The sequence below is a fragment of the Eleginops maclovinus genome, chromosome 5 (genome assembly GCF_036324505.1).
Source record: "Eleginops maclovinus isolate JMC-PN-2008 ecotype Puerto Natales chromosome 5, JC_Emac_rtc_rv5, whole genome shotgun sequence".
NCBI classification, from domain to species: domain Eukaryota; kingdom Metazoa; phylum Chordata; class Actinopteri; order Perciformes; family Eleginopidae; genus Eleginops; species Eleginops maclovinus.
In genome coordinates this window covers 16885071-16908725 of record NC_086353.1, presented here as the reverse complement: position 1 = coordinate 16908725, position 23655 = coordinate 16885071, and the positions used below count along the sequence as shown (strand labels likewise).

The 23655-nt window shown below is 38.0% G+C and overlaps 1 protein-coding gene across 3 annotated transcripts in view; it reads left to right on the top strand.

The window, feature by feature from the left end:
* The first annotated feature begins 5702 nt into the window (after positions 1-5702).
* Positions 5703-23655, top strand: part of rbm20 (RNA binding motif protein 20) — a 40336-nt gene continuing 22383 nt past the window's right edge. For 2 of the 3 annotated variants that reach the window (XM_063883975.1, XM_063883974.1), the window contains exon 1: positions 5703-5887. In XM_063883975.1, coding sequence (XP_063740045.1) covers positions 5766-5887 — 122 coding nt within the window. In that variant the 5' untranslated portion in view covers positions 5703-5765. Of the gene's footprint in view, positions 5888-23446; positions 23620-23655 lie in introns of those variants that run through there. The other variant, XM_063883976.1, reaches the window with a different exon arrangement.

Sequence of the window (23655 nt, the reverse complement as noted above, 5' to 3'; positions counted from 1 at the left end):
AAAAAATAGACAGGCCCATACGCTTTTTAAAACGTACTATGTTCCTAAATCATCTGTGGCTGAAGATGGTGATAGCGGGCTAAGTGAGTAGGATGTGTAGAGGGAGGAATATGTTGGTGAGGGGGATTAAAACTTGCAGCAAAAGAACAGTGAAAGTTGGATCTGCAGGATAGAAAGGAGGACTCTACAATTGTTCTGAAAAAAAAAAACACCTGTTAAAATTGACCACAGTGCTGCTATTATCGGTTGGTTATGTGTGTATCTTCTCCTTGGGTTTGCGTACAACTTACTGCTGACCCTCCCCTGGCCTGTGAGAGAATGTTCTCAACGCTCAAATGTATCAAAAGGTGAGTTCACAGTTTATTTAACATGATGTTTTTCTAAAAGATGCTGATCATCTTATCAGATCGTTTGTCTCTCTCAATGTCCAGTATTGTCCTAGCTAGTAGTCTAAGTTAGCTAGGTAGCCTAACTAGCTATACCAGAGGGTTACGGTCTAGGAAAATATTGAGATATTCATTTGACCCATCCAAAATGATGTAGGTTAGCTAGTTAGCCACATTAGCCATATGGGCCTGTAACTCTCTACTAGAGACTTAAGCCAGACTTTTGACCCATCCAAGATTCATCTGGCCATTCTGTCTAAATACTCAAGGAGTTTAAAATTAGTTTTACACTTTTAAGATGTTATTCATATAGGTGGGGTTTAAATTAATGATGATTATAAGACTCCAGGGGTCCTTTCAAAGTATTGTTTATTTAGCTGACAGGCAGACAGACATTTACTCCTGTTGGTCTGCCGTTGAGCTGTTGGAGCCCTGCTGGAGGCCCTGCTGGAGGCCCTGGCTCAGACTCCCAGGAACCAAAGGTCATCAGCCAATCTGGCTCCTAAATTCACTACATGACCCAAGCTGGAGGCACACAGCCTTAAGTGTGAGATGATAGCTTAGTGTTGTTTTAATAGCTTCTTCTCTAACACAAGTTTTCAACTTTCTGTGATATAATCTGTATTTCAATAAAACAAGGGTCGTCTTTGAAAAAAAACTCAAATACTTAAGATTTAGTTTTACATTTTTATTATTTTCTTGTACTGAGCAGTACTTGTTGTCAGGTTTTTGGACTTCAATTCCCAGGTTGTCACAAGCAATATGTGCGGTATTTGTCATGAAAACGTTTTTAGATTTGTAATAAGAATTTATTTTATTCAGCTTGATTCATATGCAGTTCAAGTAGTGTCTTGACATTCTTTTCATTTTTGACAGGAACATCGTCTGAGTAAAAAGTCTTTACTATTGCCCATCAAAGAGCTGTTGTGGCAATCTTAGGGTAAGTGTGAAGTTGTAAATTCACAGTTTAGAAGAAACTATTTAATCTTTTTACAAGACTTGCCACTTAGTTATTTGCCAGTTATTGTAGGGGCTATTCAAGTCTATAAAATGTGAACGTGTTAACAAACTTTTTTGTTATCTCAGCTGTTTAAAGCTTCTCAGGTTTTGGACTCAATGCAATGCACACAGGATCTGATCAGGCTCCTATTGTGGTGTGTGTGTCATTCAGGTCCATAAAACAGTTTATAAACTTGCTTCTATTTCTGGCTTGCTTTTTTGACTGCTCCGTAAAACCAGTCACATTATTGGAAGATAGCGATTCTGCATGCGGTGCTGTGGCTGTGTGTCACTGTGTTATTTTAGTTCAACAATAAAAAATGCAACTGCTGTCAAAGGAATTTACTGGCTGTTGTTGTCTGTGATTTCTGTTGCATCTGTTTAAAGCTGGTTTTATGAGGTCATATGTTCTTTGGATCCTTGGCCGAATGCTGATAGCTTGTCATAACTTCTCTGCAATCTGGGTTAGCTACAAGGACACCAATGTCTGGACTGCAAATAAAAAAGTTATTCTTTGGTGTGATTCTAATATACTGCTTTGAATGTGGGTTGTGCCTTCGTCTCCCTGGCCATTCAGGTGTATGCTGATGTTTTGGATTGACAGATCTGTTAGTTGGTCAATTAGCCCTCTCATGATAGAATTGGAGCTATGTTTAAAGTCAAGGAGCTTTAGGATATAAACTCCTGCATAGAAATCTGGATGCCCTGTAATAAGAGTATGAAACTGAACAGTTTCTTTGCATGGGCTTAATAGTGACTTTTAGTTTTCTATGATTGTGTATACTTCCTGGGATAAAGTTTATATTCATTATTTTTAACCGCTTCAACATAAAAGTGGTTCGACTCTATTGTTTGTTTAAGTTCAAGGTGCTAGCTGCTGCGCCCATTAGTGTGCACATAATGAAAGAGGCCTGCTGATATAGATACCTTCTTCTCATGCAATGACCAAAACCACATTTGACCTTCAGCGTGTGTGTGTGTAAGTGTCACATTAGTTTGTAAATTAATTTGTGAGCTTTGGTTTGTCGCATACTACAGCCTGCTCACTGCTCAACATAAAGGTCTCTCTCTAATGAGGCTAAAGGTAGAATATTAGAATGGATTTAATTAACAGACTAAGCCTGCTTAATGGCTTCACACATGTCAGCTTAAAGCCACTGCAAAATAAACATTCCCCTCTTCATGGGAATGCTCAGCTCCAGAGTGGCATTCCCAGCTGCACCCAGAGCAATCTTTTAGAAAACTGATCGCCTGGAAAGGGAGTTGTTCTTACTTAGCACAGTCTTACTTTGGCATTTGGCAAATAGTATGAATTGCCATGGTTGTCTTTGTTTTACTGAAATATTGTGTCATAAAATATAATGGTGATACTGATACAGGAGAGGTAGTGGTGCCATTACGTTTTTCATCCAACAAGATTAGCACGAGGGACAAACCATTTCCCTGTTCCCATTATCCCCGTAAAACTTGAGACACTCTAAATAGTTCCTAATTGATTGCATGCATGGTAAGATATACTGTACTGCTTTCAACACATATCAATCTGGGCACACACTGTAAGCTTAAGCACACAAACACACACAAATATACAAAGTTCTGGCATCATACCAATACAGTTTAAAGTAAATGAGTTTTCAAAATATATACAAAAAATGTTTCTTTCATACAAATATTTATATTACTTTAGGCGGACAACGTAGCTCCTGATATAGAACTGTACAGTTTTAGAGCTTCTCAGTGCTACAGAGGATGTTTATAGTATAAGGCTTAAACATTTGCATATTTACAGACAAATATTGAGTAAAAAAGCACAATGGTAGTCAAGGAATAACCAGTTGTTTGAACGACTAGCTTCAGGTAAACCATTTTGCAACTGAAAGCTGTATCAGTGAGAGCCTGCTCCTCTGAGTGGTGATAAGTTGTTACTCGAACTTCCACACTTTGTCAGTGGTTAGTTCTTTGCAAGGCCTCTTGCTGACACTCTCAATCATTAAAAATGACTTTTCGTCACTTGACTTTTCAACCACAGCTGGCCACGCTGAATAAGACGGATCACTTCTCAGTTCACATGACTGGGCTAATGTTAGCCAGCATGGGTGAATTATGGGAAATGTGGTTTGATGGCAGACTTTTAGAGTGGTGAGAAGGCCTTTTCCATATGCTGATTGACTACAAATACCATAATGGTTAGAACTAGACAACATTTTTTCCATGGACTGCCAACAGTCACATCCATGCACAGACTCAGTCAAGTGCAATATTTAGGTTTGAACATACTGTGATATTGTTTGAAGGGGTGATAAGCGGAAGTAGTTTCTTCTGTCTGTATGTAGATATTTGTTTTCAAATAACCTTTTTTCATTCCATAAATTGCAGTGGCTACAGCAAGGTCTCTCATATGCTATGAAGAGGATGCTGATGTAAGAGTAGGGAACTGCGAAACATTTCTTTAAGAACATTTGTGGAAGTATTTGTTGTATTGTGGCTGTGTAGTTTGATGGTTTTCAAAGATTGCAGGAGATCCACTGGACAAACGGTGTCATTGTAATTTACTTCTGTTTCTGCCATGCTCAACACTGAGTCATTCAGACATGCACCATTATAGAAACCACTACCGCTACAGTGGTATCTGCTTTCTCACAGGGCCAAAAATAAGCTGGGGGATTGTTATCTAGAGTTGTCACATGAGTATATGCATGCGGTTGCAAACACGCAACGCGTAGCGATAGTTTCTTGTTGCTTTCAGCAAGGAATCTGTCTTATGTTTTAAATGTTGCCAATTTTAAAGGAGACAATAAGACGATGTAGATCATGCCTGATCTATTGGTTGGTTAGATAACGTTTTTTAAGCATGATTTTCAGTCGACTTTTCTTTATAGAGGTTAGTGATTAAATAAAGTACACAGTGACATAAAAAACTGAATTCACTTATGTTCAACCAGAATGTCTTGCCTCATTTAATCAAATTTGAATGCTCGACTGTTTGTAATATTGGTGTTTTTTAGCTGTGAGTTAGCTAGCGCCACTTTTTGTAGAGAAAGCGTTTTTGTGAAGGCTCAGAAAGGTCTCAGAATTACATTTTTTAAATGTTATTCCTTTATTGCCACACTGTATATCAATGAATTGTATTCATAGTCGTATGATAAGTCCAAATGCCTGATTAAACAGTTAGAATGCTTAAGTAAGGTCACTCTTTACATGGTCCACATTTTAGCCTTTTTTACAACTCATTCTTTGATTTGAAAACTGGATGTTTGTAATCTGCCTATCTTTGTTATTTTTATTTAGCATTTTATTTGGTAACCTTTAGAAGTTGTAACATTTTGTCCTAAATGAACAATCATGGAAACACAGTTATGGTTTGTCTAATTAAACATAACAAATGCGATTCTGGAATGGATCCTTTGGAAACAGTATATGTTTTGAATGTCAAAATCACTCACCTTGCAGAATGACAAATTATTAGAAATTTCTACCTGGCAACACCAAGCTAGACCCTAGTTCTTGCTTTTGAGGTGTGGAATATCCTTCAAGGATTACTAATATGCTCTAACTCAGTACTTTTCTTCCCTGATGGTGATTTATTACCACGCACGCCCCACCTTTTGGCTCACAGATGTGAAACCCCAGACTGCCAGGCCATTGCAAAATGTGAATAATCTGACGCTGTGTTCCAGGGGCTGGAGAACGGACTGCTCCGATGATTCAGCAGCTAAATTGATCACGACACCTACTGAGTGACTGATTGCATTCCCAGAACCCCAGTGAATCCCTTCATTGGCCAGAATATGTGAGGTAGTGTGTGTCTGTGGGTGTGTGTTTGGGTATGACTGTGGAGGTGATAATCAGTTGTGGCAGGGGGGGACTTTCTTTTCCCTGTTGTTGTGCCGCGTGAAGCTGTCCCGGGCAGGGACTCCCATTTGGTCCCTTTCTACTCACCCCCCTTCTGCCGTCCCCTGAGCCCACCTCTTCTCTTTTTCCCTCTTAAACTTCAATCAGTCAACCTCCTGTTTCCCTAGGAAGAGGCTTTGAACTGGTTTCCCCATCTTTTGACACTGGAGAGAAGAGGGGAAGTGCAGAAGCGTCCTGTAATTGTAGATTGGGTAGTTTTCTAGGGAAAGAGAGTTGGAGAGAAGACGCTAAAGGGCGCTTTGCTGCCTTTGCAGCTGTCGATCAGGAGTAGCTGAGTGGTGCTGAAGCTCGGCAGCCGCTCTTTCCCTTCCTGCTGGGCTTTCTGTCATCTGACCATGCAAGTAAGGGGAGAGAAAAACAGAGCTGGCACAGAAGGTTGACCCATTAGGATTTGCTGTCTTAACTGTGGGGGTTATTTTTGAGGGGGGCTGTTAAGGCTGCAGGTGGTGCTAGGGAGTTTGTTTTGCCATGCATCAAGCTTGGGATCGGACAAGTATCTCTGAGAGGGTCGAGAGAGACCATACAAAAATGCTGGGAAAAGGACAAAGTGGTGGATATCCCCCTGGGACAACCAGTGAACTCTTGCAGAGGTAAGAGAAAGTTAGATCCACCCTAAAAATCACAAGGTGTGTACAGTCAAAGCACATGTCTGGTGCTCAATGTATGACAGATGTACATGTATTTGTTCCACAGGGATTTGGGTGATGGCATTCATGAATACACATTAACTTCCAATGCTTTTGCAAGGGATGGGAATTATTGCTGAAAATATATTTGATATGTGCTTGAATGTCCACTTGCATGAAATCTCACGCGGTGTTAAACGGTGTTAATTTAAATATCAATTCAACTTTATTCTGCAGTATCCCTCAAAACTTTGTCCTTTTAAGTTAGTATTTAAGTGAATTTGAATTATCAATTGTCAATTGTAAAGACTGGCCCTTAGACCGCCACTCTAAAGGTGACACAAATATCATGGTAATTTGCAACTGACAAAAGTTGCACAACTGATCAGATAAGTTGTCCTTTTTTCTTAGTTCCTAAACATTTTGACCAGAAAATGTTAAAACGATGATATCTGCCATCAAATCAATCTTTGGTCATCTTTTTTTCCAAAGAGAGATACATTTGGGACGTGGTGCAAAGTTACATTTTATTTGACAATTCACAAAAATTACATGCATCATCTTAATCAAGGAGAATATAATACAATTACTTTGTGAATTAAACAAGCTACAATAATTCAAAAAATGGTTCAACAATCACATGAGAATATAAATGTGTTTGACGTATTCTAATATAATATACCTAACTACTACATGCTGCTATGTTATCTTTCTTAAACATCTGTATCTTTTTTCCACAGGGAAATAGTACTTATTCAAAATACAGAAATGAACATTCAATCTGTAAAACTATGTTAAACACAAGCAACTTTTAGGTGAATATTGTGATCAATTGAAATCAGTTTTTCTCAGTTAAATCAAAAGAATATGCTCTTTTTTTTACTGAAAGGCAAAACCTACAAAGAACCTCCAAACTCATTTATCATTTACTCAAAAATACCACATCTTCTCTAGAAGATCTGTAGATTTTGTCGTAATTATAAAAAAGATGTTAATTGCAAAATTATGATCTAACATCTGAAACACAAAGGCATCTGGTAAAGTCTTTTAAGTCCAGCCTCTAGCCGTGAAAACATGTCCAGGCCGTTCATTCAGTCTCGCAGCTTTTCTCTATAAAGCTGTATCTCAGCACTGCGTTAGTTCAAGTGGCTTACACATCTTGCAGCTAAATCGCAATCCAACAAAAAAGGTTCTGAGCAGTATTGTGTATTATAGGAAAGACTTGCCTCCTTGAGCAGACATTAATGGAGGCAAACAGGCTATTTGTCTCAAAGATTGAACACCAGATTTTCACCATCAAAGACTGTAGTCCTTTGCAGCCGTACTGTCGAGTGAAATGTATTCTGGATTCTTCTTTATGCTACTGTAAACTGGCTTTAGTGGTTATGGGAGGGAATAAGAGCCAAGTATAGTTGTGTATTTTGTGTGAAAGTGTTCTTGTGGCAACATTTAATTATATTACTTGCTAAGCGACCAAGTAAAAGGTGACAGTGGTCCGAACAAGGAGTTTTCATTCTGCAGCTTAATTTAGATAAACCAATTAAGGATATACAGCAACACATGATATTCAGCAAGGTTCTCTAAGGTTTTGTCTGAGAAATATTCACAATAACAGTTCCGTTAATACAAAGCTGCTCAAAGCCATATTCAGGTAACATGTTTATGCAATTATAATTTAAATCGGTCAGTTTCCATTTCATTTTAGTTGCTGTTATTGCAAATAATACAGTTACACTCAAACGTAATGATTGACTTGACATTGCAAATACACTGAACTTACAATCTAGGCAGTTAAGTGAAATAAAGTCATTCTGTTTTTAAGATTGCAATACTTGTTAGTGAGGAAAAAGGATTACAATATTATTAATTTCAAAATGAATAGATTACAATTGCAGCTAGGCTTCATAAAAGAAAGCACAACATTTAATAATCATCCTAAAATATTATAACAATTATAAAAGAGACAAACAATATAATACTAAGCCACATTTAGATATAACTAAATTCATATTATCAGTCAAATGGTATATGCCCATAGTAAATAGTTGCATGAAACATAAAAAAAGAGTCCAATAACATTTGTGTTGAGACAAGCTTTCTCTTTTATTTACACACTCCCCCTTTTTAATAATGTATTTCAGTTTTATTACATCCTCTCCTAGTATCCCCTTTTTACTGCAACAGGGACCTTGTTTGATTTTCTGTTTAAAATCAGAGTTGCATAGTTTCCATCTCAACACCTCGGGCTCTTTTTAGTGATCTTGTTCCAGGATAATGTGTGGTCTACATGTTTTTACAAGTAAATTATATAAAAACCTGTCACTCTCCGAACAGGCCAACAAATATTACAACCAATCTGACTTTTTGTAAGCGAATACAATTTGTATTCATTTAATAATAGGTGAACTAAAAGCTCCAAAAGGCTAGAATTGAAGTCTGGTTTTTCCTTTGGATTTGATGATTAATCTTTGATTGATAGTTGAACAGATTTGGGGTCAAAGAGATTGTCTGGTCATTTTCACATTAGCACTTATCCGTTCCCTGTTTTTCCTATTTCACTTTCCTCGTCTTACCGCTATTTCACACCTGCCAGCTCTATATCACTCTGGCAACATGTCACAGGAGGCAAAGGCGTCAACGCAACTTTTACCTTGTGTTGCAATCTGTAAAGCTCTTCATTTGAACACTGACGTGTGAAAATGCCACAGGAAAGGTAAATCTCTTGCATTCAGATTTTTGGTCATTCATTCTGTTTCATTGGGGGTCACACTTTGTGTTTATGGGGTAGAGTTTTTTCTCGAGCTGTTGAACAGCAAAAAGCCTCACCACGTTTCATGGCGCAACCTAAGGGCAACAAATGCTATTTTATTGCCCTTTTGAGACAAAGGAGCCTTTTGCTGTAAAGCACCATAAACCACATCTTTTTGATGTTTATTTGCTCTTTATTGTGTCAAAAAGTAGTTAATTCTCTTCAGTCCTTTGTCTTATGAATGAATAATAGTCTTACTATAAAATGAATAGGTGATTTTTCAAACATTGTTTCCATCACCTAGCATTACCTTTATCCTTTTTAAAATCTAAATTCTTTGACAATATTTGTTAGTTGAATTTGTTGCTATCATTTATGAAGATTTTTTGCTTTTGACAATAGGTGTGATAGAACGTGTTTTATTTATTTTATGTTCAGTAACTGATCTGTGATCTGTCCATCTGTCCATGTATCGCTGTGTGTTTTACTTGGTATGTGGTTAAGTATTTCAAAATATTAGATCAAATCTCCAAACGTAACCTAACGTGACTGAGGAAGTCACTCCCATCCCACAGCAGGTCATTAACAATAGGTTATGTGATGAGCTTTCCTCCACCTAATGCCGCTCTGCCCTAAAGCTTGCCTGGACTTAGATGTTGAGATTGATTTGTGAGCCGGCTTCACTGCTCTGTGACTTTGGCTCTCCTTTGAAATCCATTGAATTTGTTTAAGCAAAACAAATGCAGTGAGTCTTTTTATTTTTTTACTTAAAGTTGGATACAAGTTTTTTTCCTTTTAATTCTGAAAGTCATTACTGGTTTACAGTTTACCCATACGGGCTAGCCGGTTTTTACGAAAAGGAAAGGCAGTGTATAAACAATTTTGCATGTGTCTATTGCCTCCTAAATAAAAAGTATTTTAAGAGATGTAATCTTTAGCAGCAGCTCTTTTCATTAGTTAACTATAGTAGTAGCAGGTTAGTTATGGCCTGGTGTTACTTTTAGGTAAGAAGAGTTATCTCTCCTTTTGCTTGTATATTCATTGTGTCACCTCCTCTAGACTTACTACTCTCTCCTCCCACACAACCACCTTAACCATGTTTTCATTGCTGTGTTGACACGTAGTAGCAACTGTTGCTAATCTTGATGTTAAATGGCTGACAGTTGTTCGGCACCAGGGATGTGCCTCTGTGGCCTCATTGTAACCAGGGGCAGGTCTGTCCTTTTTTGTACTGACAGCAATCAAGTCTAGGTGCATCCCGTGGTAACATTTTAAAAGAAATATTCAGCCTAAATCACAACAATGTACCGTGGATAAACAATATCCCATTCCCTTCAATTTCTTATCTTATTTTTCCAGATTCAATTATAGTGGCAGGTGCATGAACCTCTCTGTATAAAGTTGGATGTTACATGTTGCAAACTCTTTTTGTAGTGAAAGTTGCCAGCACCATTTCTAAAATGTTCCAGGTGACGTCATGCTCGCATTTTAATATGGGTGACTCTGTACATTCATGGGTAGATCAACTTAAGTCACATACAAACGTAGAACAATACCCAACGAAACATGTCTATTAATGTATACATCAATTAAAAGTTTGACGCTTTTTGGCTACCATTTTACTGCTATATCAGACATATATTATATATACATATGTTAAACTTGTGATGATTTATTAACTTCAGCAAATATCCACCATTAATGTAGATTTTTTGTCTCCGGTTTCAACCTGCAGCATACAGTATTATTATGTACCAGTGGAAAGGGGTTTACAGGCGTTGAGTTGGTAGACTTAGCAGACTTAACTATCTGGAACAATGGGAGTTGACAGAGATAAAGCGGCTTAAATGTGTTTATACACCGTACAACATTAAAATAAAGCAATGAGATAAGAGTGTTGTCAAATATTTCCATCCGTATATATGTACCAATGAGATTTGCACATCATTTGGAAAGGCTTGAGTGGGATACACCACTTAATCCAAAATCATAATAGTTTCAGGGATTTGATCTGTGGCCACCATAAATGAAGCTGTAATGTAACTCAAGTGGCATAGTAGTCTTCTGATATTGTGCCGTAAACATGTAGCTTGTACAATATTAATACAATATGAAGCTTTGGTGTAATGTGTCTAATGTCTATCACAAAAACCAATTATGTGTTTTTAAGAGAGATTACTACAATATTCTTCATGTTGCAGTTTTTCACACGGCTCCAAACGCTTCTTTCTGTAGTTCTGTTTCAGAGTTTCCTCACATCGCAGTGAAATCATTTGTCAGTGCAGCTGTGACATTTTGGGGAATGTGAATATACTGTAAACATATTGTGTCTGTAATATCTCTACTTTTAGAATAAAAATGTATAGTTATAGCTAAAGGGGTCGTTGAGTTACTTTTATGACATTTCAACTCTGGAAAATCACGTAGGGGTTGACCTCAGCTCAAGCTACAGAAGACAATCAATCAGGTCCTTGGGGATCAGCGCTTCATCACTATCTTCCTAGTTCTTAAAGCTTTATGTGAGCTGGCAGTCTAAAGTTCTCTGCGCAACCACAATCTAAATTTAAAGGGTTGTTCATATGAAACTAATGAAGTGCACTGCCCCTTGGTAAATATTAGGAAGGCTGGTCATAAATTAGAAAAACAACATTTAAAAAAACAATCATTAGATGTTAAATTCATATGTTTTATATGTTTATCTCTGTGTATGGATAAGGACTTTGTTTTTGAAAGACTAAGGTCCGATAAGATAGGATCTTATAAATGGCGAACAATATTATTACACAATCCAGTTATATTATGTTTTATTTTTGTTTTATTTTGAACATTTCATACAAAGGCTTCTTCGTTTTGTGTCAGTGTTTTCCTCTCTCTGACTTATGGCAATTATTCCAATTGCTATTTGATTTTTTGAACTTCTTACTTTTAAAAAGCAGGACAAGACTGTTTAGCATGAAGGCTCTGTCAAATGAACAGCTTTTGCTCGGGTTTCTACTGAGATGTGTATATCTTTATTCATTAATGTTTTGATGTTATTTGAGTTTCTTTACAGATATTAATGAAATCCAGATATATATATATATATAGCCCAACTGTATATACTGTATAAACTGAACAGTTGGGCTTTATATATAGATTTCATAATTTTATGTTAACCTGTCAGAGATATATCTTTATATTAAATAAGTCCTGTATCCTAACCATCCAACTGGAAAGGGTAAATCTGTTAGTGAGACTTGAACAATTAAAACAAATGTAGGAGAATAAACAAGCTTTCTCTCAAATGTCGTCTTCAGTTTTTCACCATGTGCAGATTACAAAATGTCACATCACTTGGGCCCTCTCAAAAGCCTTTTGAGAGAGAATGTTTAGGAAGCATGTTGCCCTCCAGGTTTACCAACAGAAGAGTAAGGGCATCACAGTGACACATAAACCCACCCCCTGTTTAAAGTCTCTCGCAGCCGCTCTGCTCTGTTAGGCCGGCACCAACAGCTGAGGCCGGGGAGATTGTAGCAGGTGTGCTCACCCCAAAGGCATTTTGCTTTGGTCCACACGGTGACAGGACCAGAAAACAGGAAATCAAATGTACAGTACCTCCACCAGACAAAGGTGCAACACACTAACACACATACACCCAAGAGAAATGTGCGCTGATCTGGTCGGTCCCCCTTTCGTCTGTCCTTCACCCCAGGAATATTTTTTGTGTGTAATATATGAAGTTGTTAACACTAATGCCTAATACTTCATGCTGTATATTTGAAAACATTCCGTATAACCTCTGCATTGGCTCAGAGGGGACAAAGAGCCCAGTATTGTGGCATCTGTAAAGCATATAACCTTTAACTTGAACACAATAACCTGTGTGTTTGTGTTTGCTACATGTGTGTGTGTACTACTTCATGTCTGAGGGCAACACTCTGTAAACTTATCTGCCACAAACTATCAAAACTGTTCTATGACTATGTGGTGTAACTCTTTCTAAATACAACCCCTTCTCATCTTGGAAAACACAGGGCTCAGAAATGTATGACTGGAATGTATGCAGGCATAGGAATATACGGATATAAGACACAACAATATACAGTCCGTCATAAATTAAGTATTTTAAATGAAACAGGTACATAGATCAAAAGAGAGCTAGTGATATATTAAATTAGAGCTGAAATTGTATCACTGTCAAGTGGCCATCATCCCTTTAGCAGGGCTGGCTATGTTTAGGTCCATAATAGCATAGATGCCAGGCTCATCCTCTCGGCCATGAAAGGGAGGGAAAACCATGCAGGCAAGGAAGCAAGGCGGGCGTTATAATTGTGTCCTAAAGTTATTCATAATCACCACATAAATGATCACTTAGTGAAATATGATTCATGGGGTGTCAGTACTTTAAACCGGCTTTTAATCATCTTCCCATGGGCGGGGTGGGGGAGTCAACAGCTTGAGGTTTAAGCGCTATCAAATTTTTGATAATTTGTCAAGCCTACTTCAAACTTTGTCAATATGTTTTATTCCTTGATGGTGTGATGCACGGTGCCCTAAAAAACTTGGACACACTTCAGTGACAAGGCTATGTGCCTCGTTCTCACTCTGAATTTTTAAGCAGTTGATCGACAACTAGCAGTACCACGAGGGGGGCTGTTCTTTTGCCTTAAGAGACGTTGGTCTGTTTCTGGTAAGCTGGCATTTAGGGGTATATATGGTCCAAGGGTGAAGGTGATTAAACATTGGTATTTGACCCACGTAGTAAAATCTGGCCGCAAGGTCAACAGTTTTATCCCTTGCAATTTGGCAACTTCTTAAAAAGAAATTTTGGCAAATTCATGTTGGTCACCATGCCATATTCTCATCTGAGCACTGCCACACGTAAATCTATCTACTATTAAATCACTGTAATAGATAAACTGTGAAGTATATAAAAGGTTTTGTTGTGTAATATAAGATCTTTTTGACGTGGGTCAATGTCAGCCATCCAAATTTGTTATTTTCAACAACGTTATACAGCCTATGGACTTGATGAGTTCAGGGCCAGTAGACTTCAGCAGAACCAGAAGTTCAGGACGCTTCACTTGAGTTTGGTTGACAGCTGCTGGAGGTAGATTTTCCATCAGCACACACATTGGCTTGTAAAGTTTGCAGTACATAGATTATATTTTAAGGTAGTGTGCCGCTGAGCATTACATATAGGTGTGCAGGATCATTACAGTGGTATATCATGATAGTGGTGCTAGACCATGTGTGATTATTCCATCAGCATTGCTAAATGTACTTGTTTGTTATTTGGGTAGTAAAGTGACATGTGCAGGTTCTAAAACAAGCTTTCACGTGTTTCGTTGTGCATGTCTCACAGATCCAGATTTATGGGTCTGGGTTCAGCAGTTTCACACAAGGAAGTAACGATGCTTTTCCGTCAAAGGATTGCCATTACCATCTTCAGTCTTACTCAATGGAATTAACCGCCTTTCTGATTTCACCAAACTATTAAACTCTATCTAGAAGAGTTTCATATACATTGAGCAAATAATGTCTTATCATCAATGTTCACACTTCTCCACACTCATGTATATGTGTTGCAGTGAGTGGCAGTTTGAAGAGGTCTGGTGATTTGTGGTTGTATTAGGATTCAGTTGGGCATGTAATATGGTTGCTCATGTTGCTTTTCAAACTGTTCCTATTTGTTGTCCCCCTGCTGAGGTAAAATGGAAAGCTGGGATGGGGCAGTAGATTGTAAAGACTGCTTTCTGTCTGACACATGCAAAGGTAGGTTGTCATGGGGGCACCAGGTGGGGAGTGTGTAAATCATGGACATGCCATGTCCCCAACACACCCTACAACCCTCCCTACTTTCATTTATCAGCAGACTGGAATACTGTGAAGGAGGGTCTTGTAGTGAGTTAGAGGTTGATATATTACTATACAATTCCAACATTTGATATGGTATATGCCAGTGTTAATGGACAGAAATAGGCTGATATGGATAACAGGACAATGTGTAGAGTTATTGCCCGTTGAGACCAGCATCCCTTGTTCTGACACAATAAAGGTTGATAGTCGATAAATAACAAATGCCTGAATTATTGTTCTTTGGTTATTTACATTCAGTTCAGTCAGAAAAAAATACATTGATATTAATGTTGTCTTATATTGTTTTCATTTTATGGAATCGCTCAAGCCCTTTACATTAGGAATAACGTTATGATATTTCATGTTGAAATGCTGGCTTGCAGTTTTCATTCAGATTAGGTGAGAAGTGCAAGACTCGTAGCTATATTTTAGCCCCCAATTTTAAGATAATCAAGCAGGACAATGACCAGAAAAACGCAAATAAGACCACAAAATACATTCAAGATTGAGAACATCTGCATTTAATTTACTAACTTACTCATTTAGGGATGTGTCTTCACCAGTCACGTTATTATTTCACACAACTGCTGGCTCGAATGCTGACGGTCAGGAGTGTGCATAAGTGATTGAATTCAAATCATGCACGTTAAACAGCTGCAAGCAAGGCCCTTTTTCAGACCTCCCTCGGTAAATTGGTTTAATGTTGATTATTTTGTGTTCAGTGTTTTTCTGTTGATGAAGTGAGAGCAGAGTTCTATGTTAACATTTGTATGTCCGGCTTCCTGTACAGAATACAACTTCTGCGTTAAAGGGACACTGCCGCTACAGTAACACATTTACCCAACCACTCATTTCACTCTTTAGCTGCAGATTTGACACCAGTGGGATCCCAAAGAACTTTGGAACCGATTTATATTCATGGATTACATTTAAATGGACTGAGCACGACAGCAATAGGAAGAGGGACTCTCGTGAGACCACATTGCCACTAGTAAGAGCCACTCAATCTTTCACCAAGACCGCTTTGTATATTTCTTTCTGTAATCAAACACCATGGCACCATGGCAAGATGTATTTGCCATTACAGAAAATGAATTGATGGCACTTCTTAATGAATGCTTCCCAAACAAATATACATTCACAATGCATCTGTTTACCAGTAATTTCAACAAAAAAATCTTTGTATGAATGCAGATTACCTAGGCAACAGATTTTGTTTCAGTTTGTGGTCCACAAAGTACTGACCCATCATGTTCGAGCAGGTTTTGGTTTGAATTCATGTAAAATGTGTGTGCAGACAACAAAAGAGGCACAAAGCGTTTTTACTGTTTCTGGAATCACAGCGACAGACAGACTTAACATAACACAAAACCATTTACTTAGGACATCTATTATCATTTTATGAATGTAATAGAAAGGTTGAGACCAAAGTAAATCAGAATTTTTGGAGTTAAGATTATAATTATCAGCCACGACAGCAATGCTGGTATTGATTTCACATTCTGAGTCTGTGTTATAATGGCAAAATGTGCTCCTGGAGCGGGAGATACAACAGAAGCTGTTTTAAGTACTCCTTACCTGGTTGTAATCTGTCTGTGGACATTGTCATTGTAATGGAGTCACAACCATGCATGATTTCAGTTGTCAAAAAGAAGTCCAAAGTCAAGGATGGGAATAGGAATGGAAAAAGGGCCACTGGCCCCTTAATTTTACACTACTGGCCCAATTTAGAGCTGCAACTGGTTTGATCTCAATGGAAGATAGTCCCTAGTTAAATTGCTTAAGAGCTTTAATAGCTATGTTCTTAGAGTTCATTGATCATGTGGATTAATGGCACATGATAGTGATTCAAAGCAGAGTAATCCAATTTGTATCATTACAATTGACTCATCACTGTTTTGTAACTCTGTCTCCTTCATTTTTTTTATAACCATTTCTCTCTACTTTGACTTTTTGACCAAATGCATGCATATTTGTGTACTCATACTCACCCACACTGGGTTAGAAGAAAACATAGAGGTGTGAGCACACTTATTCTTGGATCCAAACAATGTCAGAAAAGATTGCAGTGTATTTGCATATTTCCACATAATTACTTTGCGGTTGGTTTGAGATTTTGGTGGAAGCTATAGTTTATAGCTTACTTGAGGCAGGCATATTGGACTGAGTACACCCTCTGAAATCTTTACCAAACAAGTATATAATAACAAACTATTATATATAACACATTAGTTGGTGTCACACTAGTTTATTAGCAGTTGCCCTGCCTACATAACAAGATCAACAGCTAACATGCTTTGTTTTAACATGATCACGTTTTGTGTATGCATATGGGTCTACAATGAATAGGAGTTCAATGACGTTCCTCCTATATATCCTAAAGACACTTTCGCATTCATAAACTCCCCATTTCCAAAATTAAAAGTGCTTAGTCCGTGATCAAGATCTATTTCTGGCCTCTATCATCTGCACTACTAATATGCTATAAGGAAGTGTCATATAGGGATGAACAGATGCACCTGTTGAAGAAAAAAATATTGCAAAGATTTTTTTAAACAAAAATCTTTAAAGGGTGATTGAACAGGCAACAACAGAAAATGATAGAGCAATGCTTTCATCCCTGGCAGTTTGACCAACAGATTAGAAATTAGTCATACTAATAGGCCTCCTAAAATACCCGGTGTGATGACGGAAGTGGCCTGGAAGGTCTCCGTTTGTCAGCACAAGGTCAAAAACAAGACCAAATAATTTCCCAAGTGATCAATTGCACCTCAGGGAGTCTGGCGAGCACATGTGATGGCTTCTGACTTCCCTCATAGCTGTTATTAAGTAATTGGCTATAATTATACCGCCCATATGGATATGATCTCTCCCTCACACCTTTCTCTGAGTAACATAAGCAGTTTTGTAAAACTGGTAAAGGCACAGTGTACACGGCACAGAACATTTACAAACTGTTTATGTGAAGGTCTAGAACAGCTCTGATACAGCAGAAAATGGCTCATCAATAAGAAAATTGAAGATCATAAACTTTCTTTCTTCCTGCAAGATGTGTGATATTTCCTCCTCGCAGATAGTAAACTTAAGATCAACTAAAAAGATCTGACACAGCTTTCTAAATAAATAGTGTAAAATGAATCAAATCCTACCATGTCATTTTTCTTCAGATCTGACACGCATACCCCTAACCCTGGCAGCTCTGGCAGTTTCCTCAGTCGAGTTTCTCCGGGGAAAATAATTGTTTTTGTTTTCAATTTGTAGTTTGGAATTATCAGTGTATGAAAGTTGAGCTAGTTTGTAAAACCTTAACCCTGTAATCATAAAATAAAACTAAATGAGCAGTGTCATTTTATTGTTACTTTCTTATGAATGTGTTTTATTTCAATGACCACACTACGCAGAGAAATCTCTTGTTCGTCATTTCTCAGGGTGTAGCTAAACCCATTCTGTCCACCAGCTTTCAAGCGGATTTCCCACTTACACTGAGGTTTGGCTGGATGACTTTCTCTTTTTCCACCTGCGTGATTTCGGAGGTTCTGCAGAGCATCTGTTGTAAATGTTCCTGAGTTTATTCCCTTCCATTGTTTGGGTAATTTACACTAATGGATATTTGAGCAGCCTGTGATGCCGGCAGCTTCCTGGGTTGAGACATGTTGAGCCATATGGCTGCAGTGCCCTCCCTGTCACTGTCAGACCTGCACTGTGTCCAACATGTGTGTTAGTGCGATTGGCTGTTTCCCCCCAAATCTTTCACCCATCTGTTGTCTTCACTATGCTAAGGGGATAGCATAAAACTGTATTTCAGGACTTCAATACACAGTAGACAACCATACTAATCCATTTTTATTGTTAATTTAAAAGGACTAAAATATACTCAACACATTTTGGGTGAAATCCATCCATAGTGACAGTCTTCACCATTTATGGAAACTTAACAACTAAAATGCAATTAAAATATAAAACCAATTCAACCTATTTTACAATAAAAGCATTAGAAATGTATTATTTACATTAATAGTCATTTCAATATTGAATAATAGTCACCTAAATGGCCATTCTTTCTTTTACTTTGTCTTCATCGAGACCGGTTTGCATTTGACTAATATTACCGAGGAACACGCATAACATTTTTAGAAATGTCATTTTCAACTTGTACTTTTCAACACAAAAGGGCTGACTCTATTCGTTGAACCTTAGTTCCCCAAATAATACCATGCAAGTAGAACACGATATTCTCAGATGTATAAAAAGGTAAACTATACGTTTAGTTTGATAACTGATTTAGGGCAGGAAACACAAAGGTTAGTCTAAATTGTGGTTAAGGGAAATTCATTGCGTTACCTTTTTAAATGATGGGAGGCAAGAAGGAAGTCATACTGCTATTGGCTGGAAAGTCAGTTAGAGGAATAACACAATTTAGTTTGATTGGTAAGAGAAGGCAGTGACAGATGGCAAAATGCACTGCTTGCTTTGGACGGAGATGTGTGAAAGTGAGGTAAGAACATGGAGATAGGGGGATATGAAAGGAAGGAAGGGAAGAAGAACTGTACGAGGGGTTTTGGAAATCATTGCAACGTCACCCTGTACCCCAATATAGCTCCGATGTTGCTGACCACTGCTGGGGAAGACTCCTGCTAGGGGCTCCTACTATACCCTGCAGCTGCTCGCAAATATAACAAATTAGCATAATTTAGACTGAGGATGGAATTGTTTTTATTAATATGCCTTTTACTACAGGATTTCCTAAACAAAATTATAGGCTTTTATTGTGTCACTTGAATGCACAACAGCCAGTGATGGAAAATAAATGTATGTAGGCAATGCTATAAATAACTATTTAAGAGCAGCAAGAAAAATGGCTGGTCCGGCTCAGTTGTCAAAGCTGACAAAATCCCTCCCCCATTCCCAATATTACTTCACCTCTGGGTGTGATGCTTCCTGTGCTTGAATCCTTACCTGGCAAATATTCCTCCAATCCAACTTGAATATTAACTTGCTTGAGAAATTTTCATTTTTAGATGATTTACAGGTAGGCGCACAATTTTTCCTGAAATTCTCCCCTTTATAACGTTACCTCCGTTTGTTTATGACTAGATGATAAAGGGACTGTTCTTTTCCCAGCTTCTGCCTACTGTGATGAGTTGTTAGAAGTCCTGAGTGCAGTCTTTCTCTTCCGGCCTGTGGGGACGCCATCCTTCATTGTGCTGGCAGCATTCTTGACAAGCCAGATGGTTCTCTGATGTCACCCTGTCCAAAGTAAAAAAAAAAGTTTGGCGACTTAGTCACCTGGCCCCCAGCTCTCAGCACCCAGTTTGACACTCAATGTCAGCAGATCCCAGGTAACTGGAGAGCTTTTCTTAGCTTTTATCAGCACACTCATCTTTAAATTGACCACAGAACACCTGATAGGCTGGAATAGACAAGCAAGTGTTGATCGTCTATCAGAAAAACGGGTGTTGGAATTTATGGGTGACATATGAAGGCTATGATGATTTGCCTTAGAAAGTCCATGCTGAGCACATTTTCGATCAGGCAAAAAACCAAACATGTTTTGTGTTGTTGTAAAAGACTCTTCTTCACTCCGGTTTGATTTAATCTTGTTTAAAATACAGCTTCCTGCCATATTCATAACAGGTGTCCCTCTAAAGTCCTCACGTGGGCACTGTGTCAGCAGAGCTTTAAAGACTAATTGCAGATTTCCTGCTAGGGTACGTATTTTTTTGGAATGCTTTTAAAGTTTCACAGTTGGGCGGCAGCTGTCAAGTCAGAAGGTTTCTTTGACCTGTATGTTTCTCTTTGACCCCAATATCCCGTGTTACGCTGTCCTAATGGTTGAAACAAGATCACCTACAGCTACCATATGTAAGCGAGAGACTAATGGAGTAATATATTTTTCTACAGCTTAGCGTCTTTGGGTTGAATTTCAAGTATCTTGGTCTGATCTGTGTTAGTGTGTGAGTCGATACATGACTTAATGTGAGGCATGTAAATGTATAGGTTTATTTGACAGTGATAGGCCAAGGCCGGCATTCTAGTTGCCTCACAAACTTGAAATATCATACAAAACCTGTGACTGATCCCTGTCATAAATCTGACCATTTTACAGGCCTCATCAGAGAAACATAAGATGAATCAAATTGATGCCTTAATGTTGATGCACCAGCGTAATGATGGTCATGAGGGGCCAGACCGTATCTCCCTAAGATACTTCACCCATTGCTAGAGTGCCATAAATCAGGATCCTCCCATTTGCAACTGTGCCAAATGTGGAGCAAGCTGACCCTGCTTCCTCACCCGTACCCGCCCCATGAAACCATCCCTCAGAGCATGATGTGTCGACTATGCAGGCACAGCTACGTGTCTGATTTGTTGAAAAGTTAAATTAAGGATCTGGAATGTCAGTAACTGTTTTGCCATAATTGGGAAGAGCTAGAGTTGCATGGTGTCTTCTTGATTTGTGTCTTGAGTCACATATTCTGAAGTTCATGTGAAATTGTATGCATGTTTCTGTCTTACATTTGTCTATCCATGTGTTGTATGCAACGAGCACTCTGTCCTTATATAAGGTTAAGCCAACTATTTATAAGGAAATGCCTAAAGTAACACAACATTATAAGTCACAATATGTAGATCCCAGTATAAAAAATGTAACCATAGTGACTCCCATTCTTACAGGCTGGATAGGAACTGTCCAATCAAAATAAGCAAAGTGCCCTCCTATGGCAGGCAGTACATTTCTGTCAGACCTGTCAGGGCCAGTAATGGCAATGTTGCACCACCTAGTGGGCCATGGAATAAGTGTTTTGTCAAACACCTTTGCAGCGTGGTTGTCTCCCTTGCCATGATTGTTACCCTACCACACAGTGGCAGGATACAGCATATTTGCTAAACAGCAGGTGAATCAACCCATAAATGTACTTAAATTAAGTTAAAGAATTCTACAGTTAATAGAGTGAAATCAAAAAGGAGTTTAGGTAAAAACATGATTTTTCTGTGTCTAAGATATCTTGCTTTTAAATGAATTATTCTTAATTCATTTAAAACATAAACTCTTACACCCAGCAGCTTACAAAAAAGAGGATGGTTTTGTAATGTCAAGACAATACATTTTAACTCCAAAACTTTAGAAACATGTAATAACATCAACTAAATACATACAATATAACAAAACAATGTGATTACTATTTCTTTGTATCGTGCCGTTACACTGCAATATGTATTGGATTATTGAATTAGTCCTTGTCAGTCCATCTGCTGATACATTTGAAACCACATGTACAAAATAACATTGGCCTCCTTCTCCGTGCTTGAATTAGTTCACTGCAATAAAAGGCAACATTTTTGGTGATGTTCCTGGTGATTATCGTTTAGCAAGTATGGTATTGGCACAGGATGAAAACCATATTGTCCTCTCTTTGCCGACTGGGTGTGATGTTAACAGATGGACTGTAAATCTGTCAGAGTGAGATAAATGCTTGTGTGCTTAGGTAAAGCGCTCAGTTACAGCTGCTAACATCTACAAATGGAGCTATTCGGAAGCAAGCAAAAATACAAATAATTTATTCTGTAGATAAAATGTTGGTTAATGCACATTTTCCCGTACTTTCTTCTTCTTGGGGATAATTTTCTGTTTCAGAATATGAACTACTTTTTATATGCAATAGAAACTGTGACCACTGTGTTATTGGGAATACGGTTGTTTCGCCACAGGGATTACATGCAATGAAAACCAACATAGTGAAAAGGATAATGAAAAGGAAAGTATATTTTTTTATTGCCATCTTTAAGTGAGGGATGATTCAACCTAGAAGCCAAATCCTACCATACAGAAGGCAGATAATTAAAATGTATTGGCATCATATCCTGTTGTCCATAAAAAAAGAGGACATTCTTTCAGTGAAATAAAAAATGTTTCCATTCAATGTGCTTTATTAATTTACACACGGCACTAAGGGACCTTCAGAACACAAAAATACACATTTCTTCCTCATTACATGTGTGTTCACAAAAAATATTATTATTTCAAAATACCCTTTTTGTAACTAAATAATGTCTGGTATTTGGTATTTATGTGAATAACATTTGTTAAATGTTTAAAAGGACAGTTGTATACAGTTAACATTTCTTGATATTATGAATTACATTTGAAATGTTGGTGAAACACATTGTACAATCCCCACTTCATAATAGAAGTTAAAATTCACTCATTCATAATCCTCTACATTATGTGTTTTTATTTGCTGTTATAAAGCAGTGTGCATATTTGTGTTTGATAATAACAATATTTATACAGTGCTATATGAAGAGTACAATAAATAATACATATGTTCATAATGCATCGTAGGGCGTCATAGAACGTGTAGCCGAAGCACAGAAACATCACATGTTAACTGGAAACTTGAAAAGTTGACTTAAGATATTTTAACTAAAACCTCAGTAAGTAAAATAGATTCAAACTCAACTATTTTTTGACCAGGAACAAGCCCCTAAAAATAATTTTACCTCACAAACTTATTGTGCTATTGGAAGGATATTTCTGAGTGATTTTTAAATAATGTTGAATTTTCTGGCTTTCAGAAGAACAATGAGATTTTTTAAACATGTGTTAAGATGGATGTGGTAATGTTGGTCAGTGGTAATTTTGCTACATATTTGCTGGTTTTTATACTGCCTTGAACCTGACCGGTGACTCTACATTAAACTTTATGTGGGGCCAAACCGCTTCAGGATTGCACAGCATTACCCTAAGGCCTCGTCTGTAAATACCTTCCTGTGTTGTTCTACCCCCGTCCTCACACACACATGCTGACCACTTGTGACTTTTCATCACATGAGTCTCCTCTGTCTGTCCAGTGGTCAGAAATACAGGGGAACAAAGTCCCACACGTAGGGGGAACAAAGTCCCACATGTAGGGGGAACAAAGTCCCACACGTAGGGTGAACATCGCTAGCAGTGATCTTATACTGATGTACATGTGCTAGCATTAGTTGTCCTGTTAGAGGGTAGACACATACGTCATACTCAGCTCCTGGGCAGAGGTCAGGCAAAAGCAGTGCAGAGTTTAGAGTCAGATGTGTAGGGGGGACCTCGGCTGCCTGTCTTTTCAAGGTTGGTGTGTTTCTGCAATACCTCTAGGTGTGCTTT